Source organism: Galeopterus variegatus, unplaced genomic scaffold, assembly GCF_000696425.1.
Source record: "Galeopterus variegatus unplaced genomic scaffold, G_variegatus-3.0.2 Scaffold4663, whole genome shotgun sequence".
Taxonomy (NCBI): domain Eukaryota; kingdom Metazoa; phylum Chordata; class Mammalia; order Dermoptera; family Cynocephalidae; genus Galeopterus; species Galeopterus variegatus.
In genome coordinates, this window is record NW_007730774.1 from 74,806 (window position 1) to 91,722 (window position 16,917).

At 47.3% G+C, this 16,917-nt stretch overlaps 1 protein-coding gene across 1 annotated transcript; it reads left to right on the forward strand.

Moving 5' to 3' along the window:
* Positions 1 to 4,751: 4,751 nt before the first annotated feature.
* On the forward strand, positions 4,752 to 7,515 carry LOC103603526 (GDNF family receptor alpha-1-like). The gene is made up of 3 exons (XM_008588067.1): positions 4,752 to 5,051; positions 5,849 to 6,142; positions 7,388 to 7,515. Exons 1-3 carry the CDS (start codon positions 5,012 to 5,014, stop codon positions 7,513 to 7,515), a joined length of 462 nt encoding a protein of 153 aa, XP_008586289.1. The 5' UTR covers positions 4,752 to 5,011.
* The last annotated feature ends 9,402 nt before the right edge of the window (positions 7,516 to 16,917 follow it).

Genomic DNA, 16,917 nt, shown 5'->3' on the forward strand with positions numbered 1-16,917 from the left:
ATTAGTCTAAATGCTGGGGATGCAAAAAATGACTAGATCATCTTCTTGCCTTCAAGGAGTTCACATTCAAGTTGAGGCAGATATCGTGGCTGACTATCATAAAATGTTGCAACAGATATGATGGAGATCCCAGTGGGGCCATGGAGTGCCCTACAGGAAACTATTAATTCTGACCAAAGGGGTCCTTGCTGTCCTTAGTGGCAATGTCCTTAGCTTAGAAGCTGAGCTGAACCTTAATATATCAGGATGAAGCACATACTAGGCAGATGGATCAGAATGGGCAAAAATGTAGCAGCAATTAATAAATAAATAAATAAATAGAAATAAAAAAGCACAGTACAAACATTTAGGGACTGGTGAGTGATTTTGTGTAGCTACGGAGGTAAGCCTGTCAAACTGTGTCTATTGTCAAATGACGAACTTTGATGGACTACTTTGAGTTAAAGAAACTTGAATGACTTTTGAGTAGTATAATTTCATAAAATGAATGTATTTTACAATATACTCCATAGGGCCAAAACAATGAGAGTAAGAGACAAAATGCTCCATGGAATAAAAAATTGTCATTCTCATCATGACTTATCTGTGAACTTATGAAAATACATTTATAATAAGAAATGCAAGAAAATTGCTCACTTCACCTGCTTATGGATGGATTGAATCTAATTTGTAGCATTAAAACCAATTTTCCACAGAGAAAACATGTTACGGAGGATTGCATGAACTTTTATAATTATCAATAATATTTGATATTTTCATGTCACGTTTCATCTTGAGATCAGTCCCATACACATGGGAACAGATAAGCTCGAGGGAAACAGAGATAATATTAATACAGTAAGTCCCAATGCTTTTTTAAATCTTCCATTTTCCAAGGTTTTTTTTTTTTTTTTTTTTTTTGCTGTGTGTTTCTCTTACCTTTGTAAGTTAGTAGATATAGTTGTAAAGCAGGGAGTTTTTTTTATCAGCTCCTGTACAAGAAGTCTTACACCGGAGTACTGGCCACATCTTTCCATTCACAGCTCTCCTGGCCAGATCAGCCTTTGACATATCAATTCCCCTGCTCCTTGGCTTCTTTGCCTGGTGCTCTCCTGAGTGGAGGACATGCCAGCAATGGTCTGTGTCTTCATAGATTCTTCAGGTTCTTTAAGAAAGTAACAAAGCATCATCATCATCAACGTCATCATCATCAACGTCATCATCATCCTCACAACAATCCCCACTACTGCGCTACTAACGCACTTTCTATGCCTGCACTATTTTACTATTCTGATAACTTTATATATACACAATATTAACTAATTTCACACCAACATTATAGGGTAGTGCTTTCCACTGGAACTTTCTGTGGTAATGGAAATATTCTGTATCTGTGCTATCCAATATGGTACCACCAACCACACCGAGCACTTGAAATGCGGTTCGCACTACCAAGGAATCTCATTCTTCTTTTATTTAATCTTAATTAATTTCATTGAAACAGCCATATGGCTAGTGACTATTGTATTGGACAACACAGTGAGAGCAGCTGGTGGTTTATTTTTATTTTTTTAAAAAACAAAGCTCTGTTTTCATCATCAGTAAGAACTGAATGACTAGTGTGAGCGAACGGTTCTGAAAGATTCTTGAAGCTATAAATATTTTAAAAGACTTTGCATCTTTTACATTTGGGGAACTTTTACTCCACCCTTCCCCCACCCTGTTAAAATTCGATTTAAAAGATTTCCTTGGAATATATAGAGTAACATGGAGTCATTTCTGAACAAGGAACACTTGCAGAAGATGAGGATGATGATTTAAATGGAGTTTCACTGTTGTCCAACCATCCCAATGGCCAGCAAGGACAGGCACTAGTCCATCTATTGCAAATTGAAATTCCAGTGACTGAACTTTTAAAGGAAGATGTTCACTTCCACTTATAAAATGGAATAACGAAAGAGGGTTTTATGTTTTTGGGTGTCCATGGAGGAACACAGTCTTCAGATAAACTTTTAATTCATATTCAGCCGTCCTCTCACCATCTCCCCAGGCTTCCTCTGGTCTGCGTGTGAAAATATGGGAATAAACTTCTTTAAGGCGAAGATACTGATCGGAAGACTTAGTCCACTCTGTAACTTGGACTGTTAGCACCGCCAGAGAGAGAGAACTTAAGCGGCCTTTGTTTTGAACCATCTGTCGCGAAAATGTGACATATGTTCGCTTTGTTTACTCAACAACCAAGTGTAAACTGATACACTGAACTAGAAATCTGTGTATGGTGTGATCGTGTGCGTGTGTGCTGGGGAGGGGTGTCTGATGAGGGCGTCAGTCTCCTCGTACCTGCCCCTGGGGAACGAGCACGTGCACAGCAAACCAAGAGCGCGGATCGGCGGGATGTCCCTGGGGCAGGCGGCGCGCACTGAGGCGCAGACCCCAGTCGACGACTCCAGACGATGCGCAGCGCACGCAGGCGGCCGCCGCAGCCGAGAGGCGCGCCGGGCTGATGTGTAGTTGCAGGGGAGCTACCCACCCCTCCTGCTCTTCTCCCCGCCCTCGCACCCGGGGCTCAAACTTCAGCCAAAGCCCGTGCCCTTTTCAATTAACCCCCCTCGATCAAAACGAGCGTTTCTTTTCTGTCCTCTGCGGCGGCCCATTGTCTGGTGTGATGGGTTTGCAGATTTGGCAGCTGAGCCCACACAGACTTGATTCAAACTCTTTTTTTTGTTTTTTTCCCTGAGAGATGAACTTGGACATCAGCAAAGATCCCGAATACAAGCTCTGAGGGGCCGGACGGCCACCACTACCGCGGGCTGTCCCCCCACACCGGTCTCTTGAACCAGTGTAGACTGGGGTGCCCCGGGCGCCCCCCGGCGTGAGGGAAGGGGAGCGTGTGTCCGGGGCGGGGTAGGAGGTCCAGCCGCATGGATGGGAACGGGCGGGTCCCAGGTGTTGGGGTGAAGGGCTGTGCGTGCGTCTGGATTTTTTTTTTTTAAATCGACTCTTGAAACAGCCAAGATGGAGGTCAGCTTATAAATTTCCCAAAGCCAGCTCTCACCGGGTTCAAATGCAGTGGGCTTGGGGCTGCGCTTTTGTCTCGTTGTCCACGCTCAAGGAGAGAGCTAGAGACTGCGTGTGCACGTGTGAGTGTCTGTGGGTGTGAGTGCGCGCGACGGCGTGGACGAACGGGTGGGGGCATCCCGCGATCGCCGCTCTGGGCCTGTTTCTGAGTGTGTCTTCAACGCGCCAAGTCTTGAGTCACAGCCGCGAGTGACGGGGGTGGGGGGAAACTTTGTGTTAGGAAGAAGGGTCTGGCTGGATTGCTCCAAGAAGAAAGAACCCTTGTGTATTGTGCCCTTGTGTGTGTGTGTGTGTGTGTGTGTGTGTGTGTGTATGTGGAGAGAGAGAGAGAGAGAGAGAGAGAGAGAGAGAGAGAGGCGCGTTGGGGAGAAAGACAGGGAGAGGTGAGGTGACTGGCAGCGCCTGGCGGGCTGCATAGCGCTGGGCGTCCGGTGCGCGCGCGCGGGTCCCACCGCGGGAGAGCGTGTGCATCCGCGGCGACCGTGTGAGCGAGCTTCGGAAGGGACTGGCGGGTGTGCTGTGGGACGACGCGAGCAGGAGAGGGTGCTCTGGCCAGGAGAAATCTGGACTCGGAACACGCCATCCTCCGCGCCGCTTCCAATAACCACTAACATCCCTAATGGGCATCCACGCTGGAGGCTCTGCTCGGAAATCGTCCGGCCCAACTCGGCCCTTTGAGCTCTAGAAGATTATCGCTCTTTTTTCCCAGCGCAGAGAAAGTGAGCCCGGAAAGGGAAGGAGGGGGCGGGGACACCCCTCAAAAAATAAATAAACAAACTGGCTCCTAGCCGCAGCTGGACGCGGTCGGTTGAGTCCAGGTTGGTGGCAGTTGGACAGAGTTTTCTCCTTCTCATTGGGAGCCCATCGCCGCCCCACGCCCTCCCTCCAGCTCCCTCTTCCAGTCTTGCCGGCGCCCCCCAACTTTGGGTCCCGGGGGGGGGCGCTCGTGGCGCGGGGCTGCACCTGCCCGGCGCGCGGGGGCTGCGGACCGGCGCGCTCTCCCGGGGCGGTGCTGTGGATGCGCCCGACTCCCGGGCGCTGGGCCAGTGTGCGAGAGGCGCGGATGCCAGGGGGGGAGCGGAGGACTAGCGGCGGGTAGGGGCGCACGATCCGGGTTTCGGCCCCAGCCGGGACGTGGGTTCCCCAGCTGCTCTGAAAGGAGGCGAGGTCGGGGAGGCGTCCATCGGGGGGAGGAGGACAAGGCGACTGGGGGGTAGCGATTGGTGGCTTGGGCAAGGAGGGCCGGCGGCTGAGCGAGCGAGAGGGCGCGAGGAGGGGGCGGCCAACTTCCCGGGAGAAGGGGCTCTTTCCACGCCAGGGCTGGTTGGGGAGCTGCCGCCGCCGTCACAGGCGCCGCAGCCGCCAAGGCTCCGACTCCAGGCAGGGGCCGGCTCCGCCGGCGGCGCTCGGAAAGTAACGCTTATTTATTTGCTTTCCTTCAGCCTCTTGGGTTGCACCCGATAGACACCCCCTTGGACTTTGGGAGCCCATGTCGGACCTCTCCAGCCCCCTCCCCGCCCGTGCTGGCGGCCTCCCCGGAATACACTCACATGCACCCCCCGCCCCCCGACCCGGATGGGGGTGGGTCCTCGCCCCGGCCTTAGAAAGTCCCCCAAGGCGGGAGCGGGGGAGGGGAGACGGGCGGTGGGGGGAGGGTCCAGCCCTATCGGCTCTCTTTTCAAAGCGCGCTCTCCCTTCCAGGTTGGGTCGGACCTGAACCCCTAAAAGCGGAACCAGCTCCTGCCCTCGCGCCCGCCGCCTGCCCGGAGCTGAGCCGCCGGCAGCGGTGGCGGCTGACCGACCGGGAGTTTCTTCTCGCCCTGGATGGAGCTGAACTTTGGGCGGCCAGAAGAGCGCAGCCGTCCGGGGACCGCTGCATGCTGAGCTCCCGCGGCGAGACCCTGCGGCGGCTCGGGATCTTTTGGGGGGCGGGGACCAGCTGCGCGCCGGCACCATGTTCCTGGCGACCCTGTACTTCGCGCTGCCGCTCCTGGGTAAGTTGAGGCCGCCGCTGGCTTTCTTATTCTGAGTCTTTCGGAGGGTTACTTGCGGCATCTCCCCCCCTCCCCCCCAAATCGCGGCGCGGTGCGGGGGGTGTGCGAGGAAGAAGTTTCATTTTGGGGAAGGGGATCGTGAATCCCCGGGCTTGGGAAGCGGTGGCGGCGCGGCACTGCCTGCAGCTTTTCGTGCTTGGTTTTTATTTTCTGTGGTTTTTAATGACCCCGCCTGGCGGGGAACTCAGGGGTCCGAACCCTGTAGCCCCGGGCTCGGCGCCCCTTGCAAGTCCCGGGGAGCTGGCGGAAGCGCGGCGGGCAGGTGGAATGTGGGTAAGCCTTGGGCAGGGATAGCAAAGTTCCAAGGGAAAACTTTTCCCCGAATAGCGTCTCGGCGCTCCTCGCCGGGCCGGCAGCGGAACACGGCTCGCCCACCCCGCGTGTAGTCCTCCACCGCGCTCCTCCTCGGAAAGCCCAGGGGCTTCAGCCGGGCCGGGCTGCTCCTGCGCGGCGGGGCCCGCGCGCGCGGTGGGCAGCGCAGACTCCGGGGCACAGCGCGCAAGGCCGGCGGGTTGAGCCTGCGCCACCTCTCCTGTGGGCCCGGGAGGACGGGGATGGCGAGAAGTTCCGGGGCGGGAAAATGGACTCGAGTAGTGGAGGGGGGACCCGCTCCCTGCGCAGGGCGCCCCCTTAGGCTGGTCCAGCATCCTCGTCCTCCCCCGGGCGCCCTCCCCCGGGGCGCGGACGTCGGGGTCCCCGCCCGGCCGCGCTCAGGTTCCCTCCCTTCCACCCCTCAGACTTGCTCCTGTCCGCCGAGGTGAGCGGCGGGGACCGCCTGGACTGCGTGAAAGCCAGCGATCAGTGCCTGAAGGAGCAGAGCTGCAGCACCAAGTACCGCACGCTGAGGCAGTGCGTGGCAGGCAAGGAGACCAACTTCAGCCTGGCATCGGGCCTCGAGGCTAAGGGTGAGTGCCGCAGCGCCATGGAGGCCCTGAAGCAGAAGTCGCTCTACAACTGCCGCTGCAAGCGGGGCATGAAGAAGGAGAAGAACTGCCTGCGCATCTACTGGAGCATGTACCAGAGCCTGCAGGGTACGCGCCCGCCGCCCTGCCCCCGTCCCATCCCCGTCCCACCCCTTTCCCTTCCAGAAGGCAGGCTGGCCCCTAGGTCCCTGGGCCAGCTGATCTCATGCTCCACTCACGGCTCCCCAGCTGCGGAGTGAGGACCTTTCATTGGCCCCCAGGGACATCGGCAGCTGGTGTTTGCTGCAGCCCAGCAGGACTGTGGGGCCTGGTTGTTGGAAAACCCATGAGGGCGTCGGGAGAGGGGGGGCGTCTCCGGGACCCTGCTGACCTCTCCAAAACCCGGTCAGAGCATCGGAAAAGGAACCCGTTATAAGGCCACCCAAGGAACCTCGGATTTCTCTCCAAGAGAACAGGCCTGAGGTCTTAGCTGGCTTCACAGAATAATAATACAAAGGCTTGCTCTGCATCTTGCCTGGGGTTTTCTGCCTTCCTCCCTTCCACCTATTCTAAGATAAAGAAGTGTAAAAGGTCCGGTAGAATCTATTCTATCTTTGCCCCCTTCAAACGTGATCAAAGGCAGATGTGTGAGAAACCATTTGTCATCTTAGATTAGCTGAGTCTTGAACCAGCTGGTTGGTTCAACCTTGGTTAACACAGAAGTGTCTCAGGGAGAGGAAGATCCACTTGGAATGGATGGTCACAGCCATCCATTCCAATGATAATTTTTGGTTCTTGAGTGCCACACGTGGCTCACGTTTGCAAATCTAACACTAGCATCCTGTGCATTCATTCTCCACTGAGACTCACACTAAGAATTTGTAATACACAGATTTGACCTGTCAGCTGCCACTTCCTCCAGAATCTATTGATGAAAACTTATTTCAGAAATGGACAGTTTGATTGCAGGGGTACCAGCTTTCTGAGCACATGCCATGTTTGGGGAGCAAACAAATGGGGGCCTCTTCTGGGTCACCTTTCTTCCATTGGCTCTAGGAGGTAAGCCGTGCTTGTGACGTCACTGGCTCTTTCCTCTCTGATTTCATTGCTTTGCAAAGAGTGGGAGAGTTTTCTGGCAAGATCAGGCTGGGTTGTTCGCCAATGTTTTCATGGCACTCTGGGGAGAACAAGGACAACAAAGGCAGAGGGAATGAAAAGAAATAACTGTAGCCAAATAGATGCATTTGAAATTTTTTAAAGTTTCAGCATCTTTTTGTTACACTATCACCAAATAATTAGAACTCAAATTCAACAGTGAAAAACTGCTTTAAGTATATCTGTTTTTAAGATCTAAGCCCAATCTTTCTGTTTTAGGAAATGATCTGCTTGAAGATTCCCCATATGAACCAGTTAATAGCAGACTGTCAGATATATTCCGAGTGGTCCCATTCATATCAGGTAAGCAGACTTATACTTCCACTCCGATGCCTTCGCCTGCTTGAAATTCCTTGGCTTGCATTCTCTTTGGCTCTCAAATGGTGTATAAGTAGATAGTTGAACAGCACAATGTTTCTGGGAAATTAGAAATAGGATGATGATAATGAAGAGGCAGAATGCCTAGAGATGATTGTATGACTTGAAAGTAATTCTAAATGAAGTAATATGGTGTGGTGGTTTTTGGAAGAGGTTGGAGGGAGGAGACTTGGTTGAATTTTTTTTTTCCCACATTTAAATTTGATTGGCCAACTCTTGCAAAGGGAGTGCCACTTCTGTCTGTAGGTGGCAATCGTATTCTCTTCTTGCTGCATACCTTACACAGTGCCTCCCTGGAAATGGGATCCGTTCAAATGATGCCACTTACTTTAGGAGATGCCTGAAGATAATCTTAGGTCGTTGCAGAACTTTGGGTGGACTCACTTGTCTGCCTTTGATTTAAAAGATTAAGCTCTACCATTTAACAGTTTTTCTGTTTCTAATTTTTCCGGAGCAACTATATGCATTAAGAAGAGAATGTGTTCCTGCCCCAATGGCCCTTTAAAATGTAGTTTCACTTCCCATGGTTTGTTTTGTCTGTCTTTGCAGTTCTCTATTTTTTGGAAGTGAACTTATTTTTAGGATTTTTTCATAACATCTACATTCAGACAGCCCATAAATAATGAGCAAGGCAGTAATTTCTCTTAATGGCATACAGATTTTAAACTGATGTTGTCTTTATTTATTTACAGTTTAGAAATTTTCTCAAGTGTATAAGACCACAAATTATATGTTTCTCAGTGGTTAAATGTGGTGGTTAGTGTTAAATTTGATTCTATGAAATGATGGTTTGTTACTGGTGAGTTTGTTCAGGTGTTCTAAATGCTTTAGAGTAAAGCCACAGAATCAAGGGCATATGTAAATACTGATATCATATGTGGTTGTATAATACATACATTCATTCTTTCACCAAACATCCCCGAGCACTTGCTATGTTCTAGCTGTTATGGTTTGGCAGTGAGCCAGTTCTCATCCCTGCCTTCATGAATCTTAGAGGCAGCTTGCAACTGACACTTATTAAGCCCCATTTTAGAGATGAAGAGATTGAGGCATAATGAAGTTAGAAAACCAGCTCAAGATCACAAAGCTCCTAAACCCAGAGTAGTTTGGTTCCAAGTTTTTGTAACATCTACCTCTTGCTGCTTGGAGCGTCATCCTCAGACCAGCATCATTAGCATCGTCTGGGAATTCGTTAGAAGTGCGGAATCTCAGGCTCCATCCCAGACCTACTGAATCAGAATCTTCATTTTAACAAGATCCCCGGGCTGGGTGCTTCCGAAGCACGTGAAGCTTGAGAAGCACTTCACTACCCTATTCTGTCTTTTCATTCAGAGGAAACGTGTGTGTGTTTTGGGATAAGATATAAGGGTTCAAGTTTAGTATCAGTGGTATTCATATGTTATCTTGAATAGTGCTAGTAATTTCCACTCCAAATTCCTACTAACACTCTCTGTCCCCTTGACCCAGCCAGGACAGTGGCTCAAGTAGAGGAGGAGAGATGCCCAGATCAATGTGAGTGAACATTTGGGCTCTCCTGGGAGCAGATCTTTAGGAACTAGGATGGGGTGTGGCCCATGGGTACCAGAGGCGAACCTGACCTTCCTTGCGATTTTGAGTGGCATTGCCTGTCCCATGGAAGCATTACTTCTCAGTGTTTGTATTGATGCCTGGAAGGGTATGAACTTCCCCAGGGACAGTGAGGAGTGAGGAAGTAGGCAAAGAGGAAGGGCCATTTGGGTTTTAATTTCAGAATTGCTAGGAGCTAAGTCAGGGATCTGTAATGGACTCATTTTCCCTTTCTGCGTGGCTCTTTTCTTGTTGCCAATTGGAGTTAATAATCTCCCGTCCTAACAGTCCGTGGATCTGAGGGAAGATTGATGTCACCTCCAGAATCTCTCCACTGAGCTCTTGCTTTGTCTTTTTCCATCCTTGCATTCACTTCTACACGTAAAGTGGTGTGATCATTCTTGGATACCATTGGTTTGCCTGAATTTCTTTTATGAATATCGGGAGTTCTTCTGCACAGACCACCTTTCGCTCATTCATTTACTGGATCCCTCTCTCAGCTAGGTTTCTTTTCATAGCAAATATGATCCTGGGTTTGTGAGACTTGTCCTTCCGAGAACCAAAAGTCATAATGAATTAACCAGAGCCAGAAAGACCTTGTCTAGAGCCTCCTTTTATATCTCAAGGGCATTGAATTTAGGCTCCAGCACCAATGAGCTTTGACCTCTGACAGTCACTGTGCTCCTTTAAGTGGGTATAGTGAAGCCAAATGGAGCCTTGAGAGGTATTAAGTCATTGAATAATGCATCTTATCCAGTTTGGCCTTTGAAGGATGCAGAAGGACAGAGAAGCATATGATAAATGGTTTGAATCTGAGTTTCTAGAGCATCTCTTCTGTCTTGAAAATTGCTCTGAGGAAACTAGGACAATTGAGCCTCTGCCTTTTACAGATATGGTAACAATCAGTTTCCATATTTGGATTTCTCTGCCCAAGGTGAAGAATCTGTTTATCCACACGTCTTGCATTTCCATTGTCTTTGGATTCTTCAAACCCACAGCCATCTTTACCATTGTTTACTTGCTAACCAGATAAAAGGCCGTGTTGAGGTTGTCACTGGCCTGGCAAGAACAAGGAATGGAAGAAAAATAAGGTGGAATCTGTAAACAGCCATCTCTGTCCTGAAGCCTGAACTGCAGAAGGGAAATCATCAGCCCAGTCAGGCGAGGATTGCGGAGAGAAGTTGGAGGGCCTACTCTTGTGGAACTTGATAGCGGAAGCCTTCAGCCTCTAGGGCACTGTGAAGGGCTTGAGGAGATGCATTTACTACAGGTTGATGCCAGTGTCGTTTTTAGGAGTCTGGGCTGTGAAGAGCCAGACAGTTGAATAGGAGTACACAAAGGAAAAAGGGAGCCCGTGCAAGAGGATGTCGGAGTAGAGGAGTGTGCTGGGAGCCAGTATGGCAGAGCTGTGTGTGCACGTGGAGGCTCAGAGGCTGGAAGCCCTGCTGTACTGTTTAACATCTGCATCTCTCCCGGCCACAGCTCTCTGCTCTTTAACCTCCCTTCTGCCTCCCCTTTTCCTCTGCACAAAAGTTCCAGCAAGAAGTAAATAGCGATTGGAAAGGATAGTGAACCTGTTGGCAGATTTTTTTTTTTTTTTTTTTGGACTCTCTGGAGGGGGAGAACAAAGCAGAGAGACATTTTGAAAGTACAGTGGGTGCCAAGAAGAGCCTGAGGATGGAGGATCAGATGGAGCACAGAAGCACCTCTTCAGCAGCAAGAGAAAAGGAGGCCTCCAAGGTTTAAAACTATTGATTGGGAGATTGGATTTTGTAAAGAAGAGCCAAGAGATGCCAGGCCTTCCTAGAATAGAATCAGAATTGATGGTATTGCATATAAGATTGTAGATACATTATAAGGAAAGAGTAAAGTTAGGATTTGAACATCCTAAATCCGATTTGGTGAAAGGCAAAGCCCCAGCCTTCAGGCTCTGTCATCATTTCCCTACCAAGTCCCAGCAGTGGTTCAGACCTTCCCAGGAAGCCATAGGATCTTGACATTGTTCCCAAGTAACTGGGAACGGTTTGCTCCAGGATAAGATGTGCCTAAAGTCTCTTGAATCTGGCCCCTTTTTTCTGAATGATGCTGTGAATAATTAGCCGTGTTTAGCATTTTTGTTTTAATGTACCATCATATTTATGTCACTATTTTTAAAAAAAACTATTAAAAATTTTGCATGTCGGAGAAGAGCCTTATGATGTCATCTGTTGTTTTGTCACATCCCCAAGAGAGAGAAAGGCTTGTAAATACCAGCTGTTAGGGGTGTGGTCCTTTCTCTTCCACTTAGGACTCTAAAACAGTTCTCTAATCACATTGTTCCCATGTTTGAGAACTCCCTATTAGTTCCCTATTATCTACTCTGGCATGTGATAAACTCCTTAATAGGCCAGTGGAGGCCCAAACGGCTGGCACTGCCCTCCTCCTTGAAGCCCCACACCCCCTCTCCACTCCAGCTCACTGAGCCAAATCATTCCCCAAGGATTTCATGTGCACTCACGTTCCTCTGCCTTCGCACATGGCCTTACCTTTGCTTAGGAAGCTTCTATTAATTCTTCAAGACCAAGATCAAATTTCATCTCTGCAGGGCTTGCTGGAATTCCCCCAGACAGGCACTTCCACTCAGGACCTCATGTTGCCCTGTGCTCATGCCTTTATGGTGCCATTAATCACAGTGTATGCAGAGGACTTATCTATGTGTCTGTCTTTCCCACTGGAAAGTCGGGGACTTGCTTGTAATGCTGGGTGTCTGCTAAGCACGAAGCATCCTTCCTGGTCCCAAGCAGATGTCCCATCATCCATGGGTGGTTGGATTTCAGAGATGAAGGGCCCTTAGAGATCTAGTTCAACCCTCTGCTTTTACAGACTCAAAACTCAGAGAGGGGAAGTGCTTTGGCCAGGGTCACACTGCTTGAGGACAGCCTTGGGACCTTGGCCAGGAGCTGGTACTGCTCTAGGGGAGGCCAGTGTTAGCCTCTTCCTATCTGCATACTCTGTGGACAAACTTCATCCATTCTTGGGACCTCAGCTACCACTTTTACCGATGGCTCAGAGCCTTCCTTCCTACTCCAGTCTCTCCTGAGCTCCAGTGCAGCATTTCCAGCTGAGTCCTGAATGACTCCATCTGGATAGATCTCAGTTACCTCAAACTCAGCACATCCAAAACAGATCTCATCATCTCTCCCTCTTTTCTCCTTACACTCTCTCTTCCTGAGTCTTCTGTCCTATATAATGGCATTATCATCTGCCTGGCAATCTACACTATAAACTGTTACACTGCACCCATCCTCCTGCAGCTGCACCCATCACTGAAAATTACCTGCTGTCTTTTGAATTTCTCCCCTCTCTCCATTCCCTGCATGTACCCATCTTTTTTCTCATTTGAACTTCACATTGGCCTTGCTGTTGATCTCCCCATGTCCAGTTTCTCCCAGTCCAACCTGGCCTCCTCATTGCCAAGTCTTACCTTAGCACCTTGGTGACTTATAGGAATGATCTGGCTTCAGTCTCCCTTCAGAGATTCTTCAAAGGCAAGCTTCTGTTTCACCCCAGCCACCCTTTGTCACAGACAAGCCAGATTGACCAGCTGCTGTCATACCAGTGCTCTGGGCAACTTCCTACCTCCATACCTTTGCATTTGCTGGTGCTGGAGAAGGGCCACATGCTCTGACGTTCCAGCAACCTGGGTGAATCCCATCTCTGCCACTCACTTTGTCTTGGGCAGATCATTAGAACTCACTGTGACTCAGGTTCCTCGGACGTAAAATGGGATGATGATAATGCTTACTTTATAGGTTCTTGTGGATTAAGGATGCTGTGTGTAAAATACCTAGCATAGTGCCTGGAACATACTTGCCTCTCAATAAATCTGTAATTTTTTAATGCTGCACTAAGGCCATGTTAGCTGTTGGCTTGCTCCTGACACCAAGACTAGGACTTTTGTCAGCACACTGCATTCCCTGATCATAGAATGATGATTCTATGCCTTGAAAAGGGTAGCAATCCTGAACCTTTAGGAAGGCTGCTCATAAACTACCTTGGACAAGCAATGAAAAATCTATCCTCTATCTAAAAGGCCCTGGAGAAAAGTCCTGTCTCTTAATAACCCAGCTTGAGGCTTAACTACCCTTTGGGGAAGGACTTCCTTATTCCTGCTCAGAGTCTCTCCTGTTCCTTTGGGCCTTTATCCTAATGCTCTTTGGTCAGAGGTGAGTTTGCTGCAGCAGGTGATCACCTTGGGTGGGAGCTCTTCCTGTGCTTAAGGATTCTTGTGATCAGCCTTCCCTTCTCAGCTTGATTGATTCCCATTCCTTTAACCTCTCCCCGTAAATCTTTCCGATGCCTCTCATAGCAGGAAGAATTACGGCTCCCTGAGAAGGGCATGCCTTAAACCTGGGAGATGCTTCCATCTCCAAAGGCTCTGTTAAGTACACTTACATTTCACTTTCACAGACCACTACTTTTGGTTTTTATTCTCTCCCTTTCCTGCCCCTCAGCAATCCTTTTTTATTGTAGAACAATATGAAATCACACATAGATAAAAAAAAAAAAAAAAAAAAAAAAAAAAAGAAAAGAAATTTCAATCAGCTGTGGTCCCACCACCCAAAGATAACCACTGTAAACATGTTGATATGACCTTTGCATGGTTTTCCTGTATGTGTGAATATGTATTTATGTGTGTGTTTACACATACGAAGGCATAAATATATGTATTTTTTTGTTTGTTTTTGGTTTTTTTTTTACAAAAATGGTGTCATAGTCTACACATACTCACTTATTACCTGCCTGATAACCTGGAGAACCTGTGTCTTTCTATGTCCCTGACCACTTCCTAAAGGCAAGATTTTATTACTTAGGTTAAATTCAGCCACAAGAAGTTTCATGAATAAAGCAGTAGGACATTCTAGTATTTAAATACTTATGGCAAAGACATGAATGTTCCAGTGAAGGCTGTGAAGATAGAGACAGTCAAATATTTTGCATAGGGTTATACAGTAGGTCCTGTTACCAGAAGAAGAGAGATAAAACATCAGTGAGTGACAGGTAATTGCATGAACTGAAGATTGTTACAAGGTGCAAAATTATTTATAGCCAATATGTCTGTCCTCATTCCTTCTCCTTAGTCCTCTGAAGTATTTCTTTCTGCCATCTCTTAATTTTTCTGCTGTCGAAGCTTATTCTTTCCAAAGGATGTCCTTTTTTTTTTTTGTTCTCCGGAATATAGTACCAAATTCTCGAGAGAATCTATCAGATTGGGCTTCTTTGGTCAAAAAAGTATGTACTGGTCCAGGGGTTGGGAGACCCGTGCTCTACTTCTAGTTTTACCCTTAACTGGCTGGGTGACCTTGGCTTAGTGTCTGCCCTTCCTGAGAGTCATCTAGTCCTTTTATGCTATGACAGCAGTGGACTAGGATGATCTTTAACATAGTTTCCTTTCTTCTTGAAGGGTCTGCATATTGAATCTTGTATTATTCAGGGACTTAATGTTTTTCTAGCATTTTCTTCATACCAAGGAAATTTGTGATCTTGTCTTATAGATCATTCATATTAATAACATTTATAAAGCATGATTTATTAAATGCATACCCTGCTTCTAATTACAGTATGTTTAAGGCATTTTATTTGAATACATGGAAGAAGATAAAGTAAAAAACAGGTAAATGGAGACAATAGGAAAAAGGGGAAAATGAGAGTAGGACAGAGAAAATGAAGCAAGGAGTGGATTCAGTAGACAAAATGCATGCCATAAGATTATATTTAAATAAATTAAATTATCAGAAGTGCCCTGTTTGTTTTACAAAGGGATAAATAAAATTGCTGAATTGTAGATGCAGGACTTTTGGAGGTCATTCTAGTCCAATCCCTTATTTTACTGATAAGAAAACTGAGAGAGTTCCATAAATTTACAGGACAATAGAGCATAAATTGTCTAGGACAGTGATGACAAGTAAAATTAGGTGTGTGTTTGTTTTTAAATTGATATTTGAAACTCTCCCATATCCTGGCATATCCCCACCTCCTTTCAATCTGTCCTTCACCTGTTCAGATCTCTGTGCACCCTTTTAGGATACCACACGTAGTTTCTCTTGCAGTCAGGGTGAGAGTCACAACCATCGACTTGAGTTAAGGGGGTAGCTGTCCATTGTTTCAGAACAAGGGTTAATTAATCAGTCTCTGGCAATAGGAATCAGTGGCTGGAATGTTAATTTTCATATCATCCGGCCCCCTTTAGAGCTGTCTACGAGGCAAAATGAGAAATTATTTGTAACTTTAAGCCTTCCCAGCCCTCAGATTAAAAAAAAAATTAATCTTTCATCTGGAATTTTTTGTTAAAGAAGCCAACCACTTCCCGTAATTTAGAGACTCAACTAGCTGGGTCAGTGATGAAAACGAATGGGTAATTTGCATAAGGGGCTAATTTATTATGTCCCCTGGGCATTTCTTTCATCTCTCTTTCCATTCTAATTAATGTTCTAAGAGGGTCTATCACCATATCAGAAATTAGGGGTGAAAGCAGCCGTTGTTAACCTTTATTATTATGATTTTTTATCTTCTGTGATCTTTTAACCATTTACTTTTCATACCCAGGATTTACACAGAGGGGCTGCAGATTGTATGGAGAGAAGATTTTAGGGGTGTGCTCTTTTATGATCTTTCTTCCTATAGTAGGTTGTTGTAAAAACAAAAATGACTCGTGATAGCTCTCCAACAGCAGAGGGGTTTGCAAAACATACAGAAGGACACGGCCCTGGTGGCGGAATTGTTTCTAAACATGAGCTCTTTAAAACATCTATATAAACATGTACATATACACACAGATATAGATGTATTTGTACATCAGCTTGCTCATGCATGTATGTATTTATTGTGTGTCACAGTGTGGATATCTATATTGTCAAACATTTTGCTTCAGAAAGATCTTCCTTGACACATGTTTCAGTTGGTCCTGGCTGGGACAAAGGCAGCTGTGTGTGAGTGACACAACTGAGGAAAGGCAAGAGAACAAGCAATTTCTTCGAAAATCAATTGCAATTTACTCCTACTAAATTGGCCCAAGGTCCACCCTGTCCAAGCATTAGCATATGACAGACTTTTAATCATTTGGTCAAATGGCCTATTTTTGGTCAAACCACAGGTCCCTCTGGGACTCAGCCCATCCCAGAGCTGTGCAATCTCCAAACCTGCAGTTCCTTTAAGGAGGAGGTGAGCGTGGGGAGAGGACTGGCCCTGGGGGAACCCCTGCTGTGTGTCCCTCTCCCTGGAATGTTCTACCCCGTGTCCCCCAGTAAACTGCCCATTCACAAACATTGCGTCCTTTGTCCTTTGGGTCTCCTATCATGCTAAAAGGTAGGTATTGTGCGCTCTGATTGCTGAGGAGGAAACCTGGGCTCAGAAAGGTTGAGGAACTTCTCAGGGCCATGCAGCCCATACACCATACATTGGAAGACTGCAGATTCACATCTTGTTCCAGTGTCTCCAAAGCTTGTGTTTTTTCCATTGTTATGTGAAGAAATTTTAAGCACAGACCTGGATCCTTTTTTCAAAAGGACATATCTATTCTTAATTCCAAACTTCTCCTCCTCTGTCTTCCACTTTCAAGCACTGTTTGACACAGGGCCTTTAAAGTTGAAATATAAACCAGTTCCCATTATTTTAATATTTAGTCCTGCATTCTGATGGGTTCTTAATTGATAACCGAAATCCAGAACACGCACACTATTAAAACCGTTCCTGTGGAACTGCAGAAATATTAACCAAAGAAGCAATTGCTGAATTGTATCTTTTTTCATTTCAGTGTGAGATGGAAG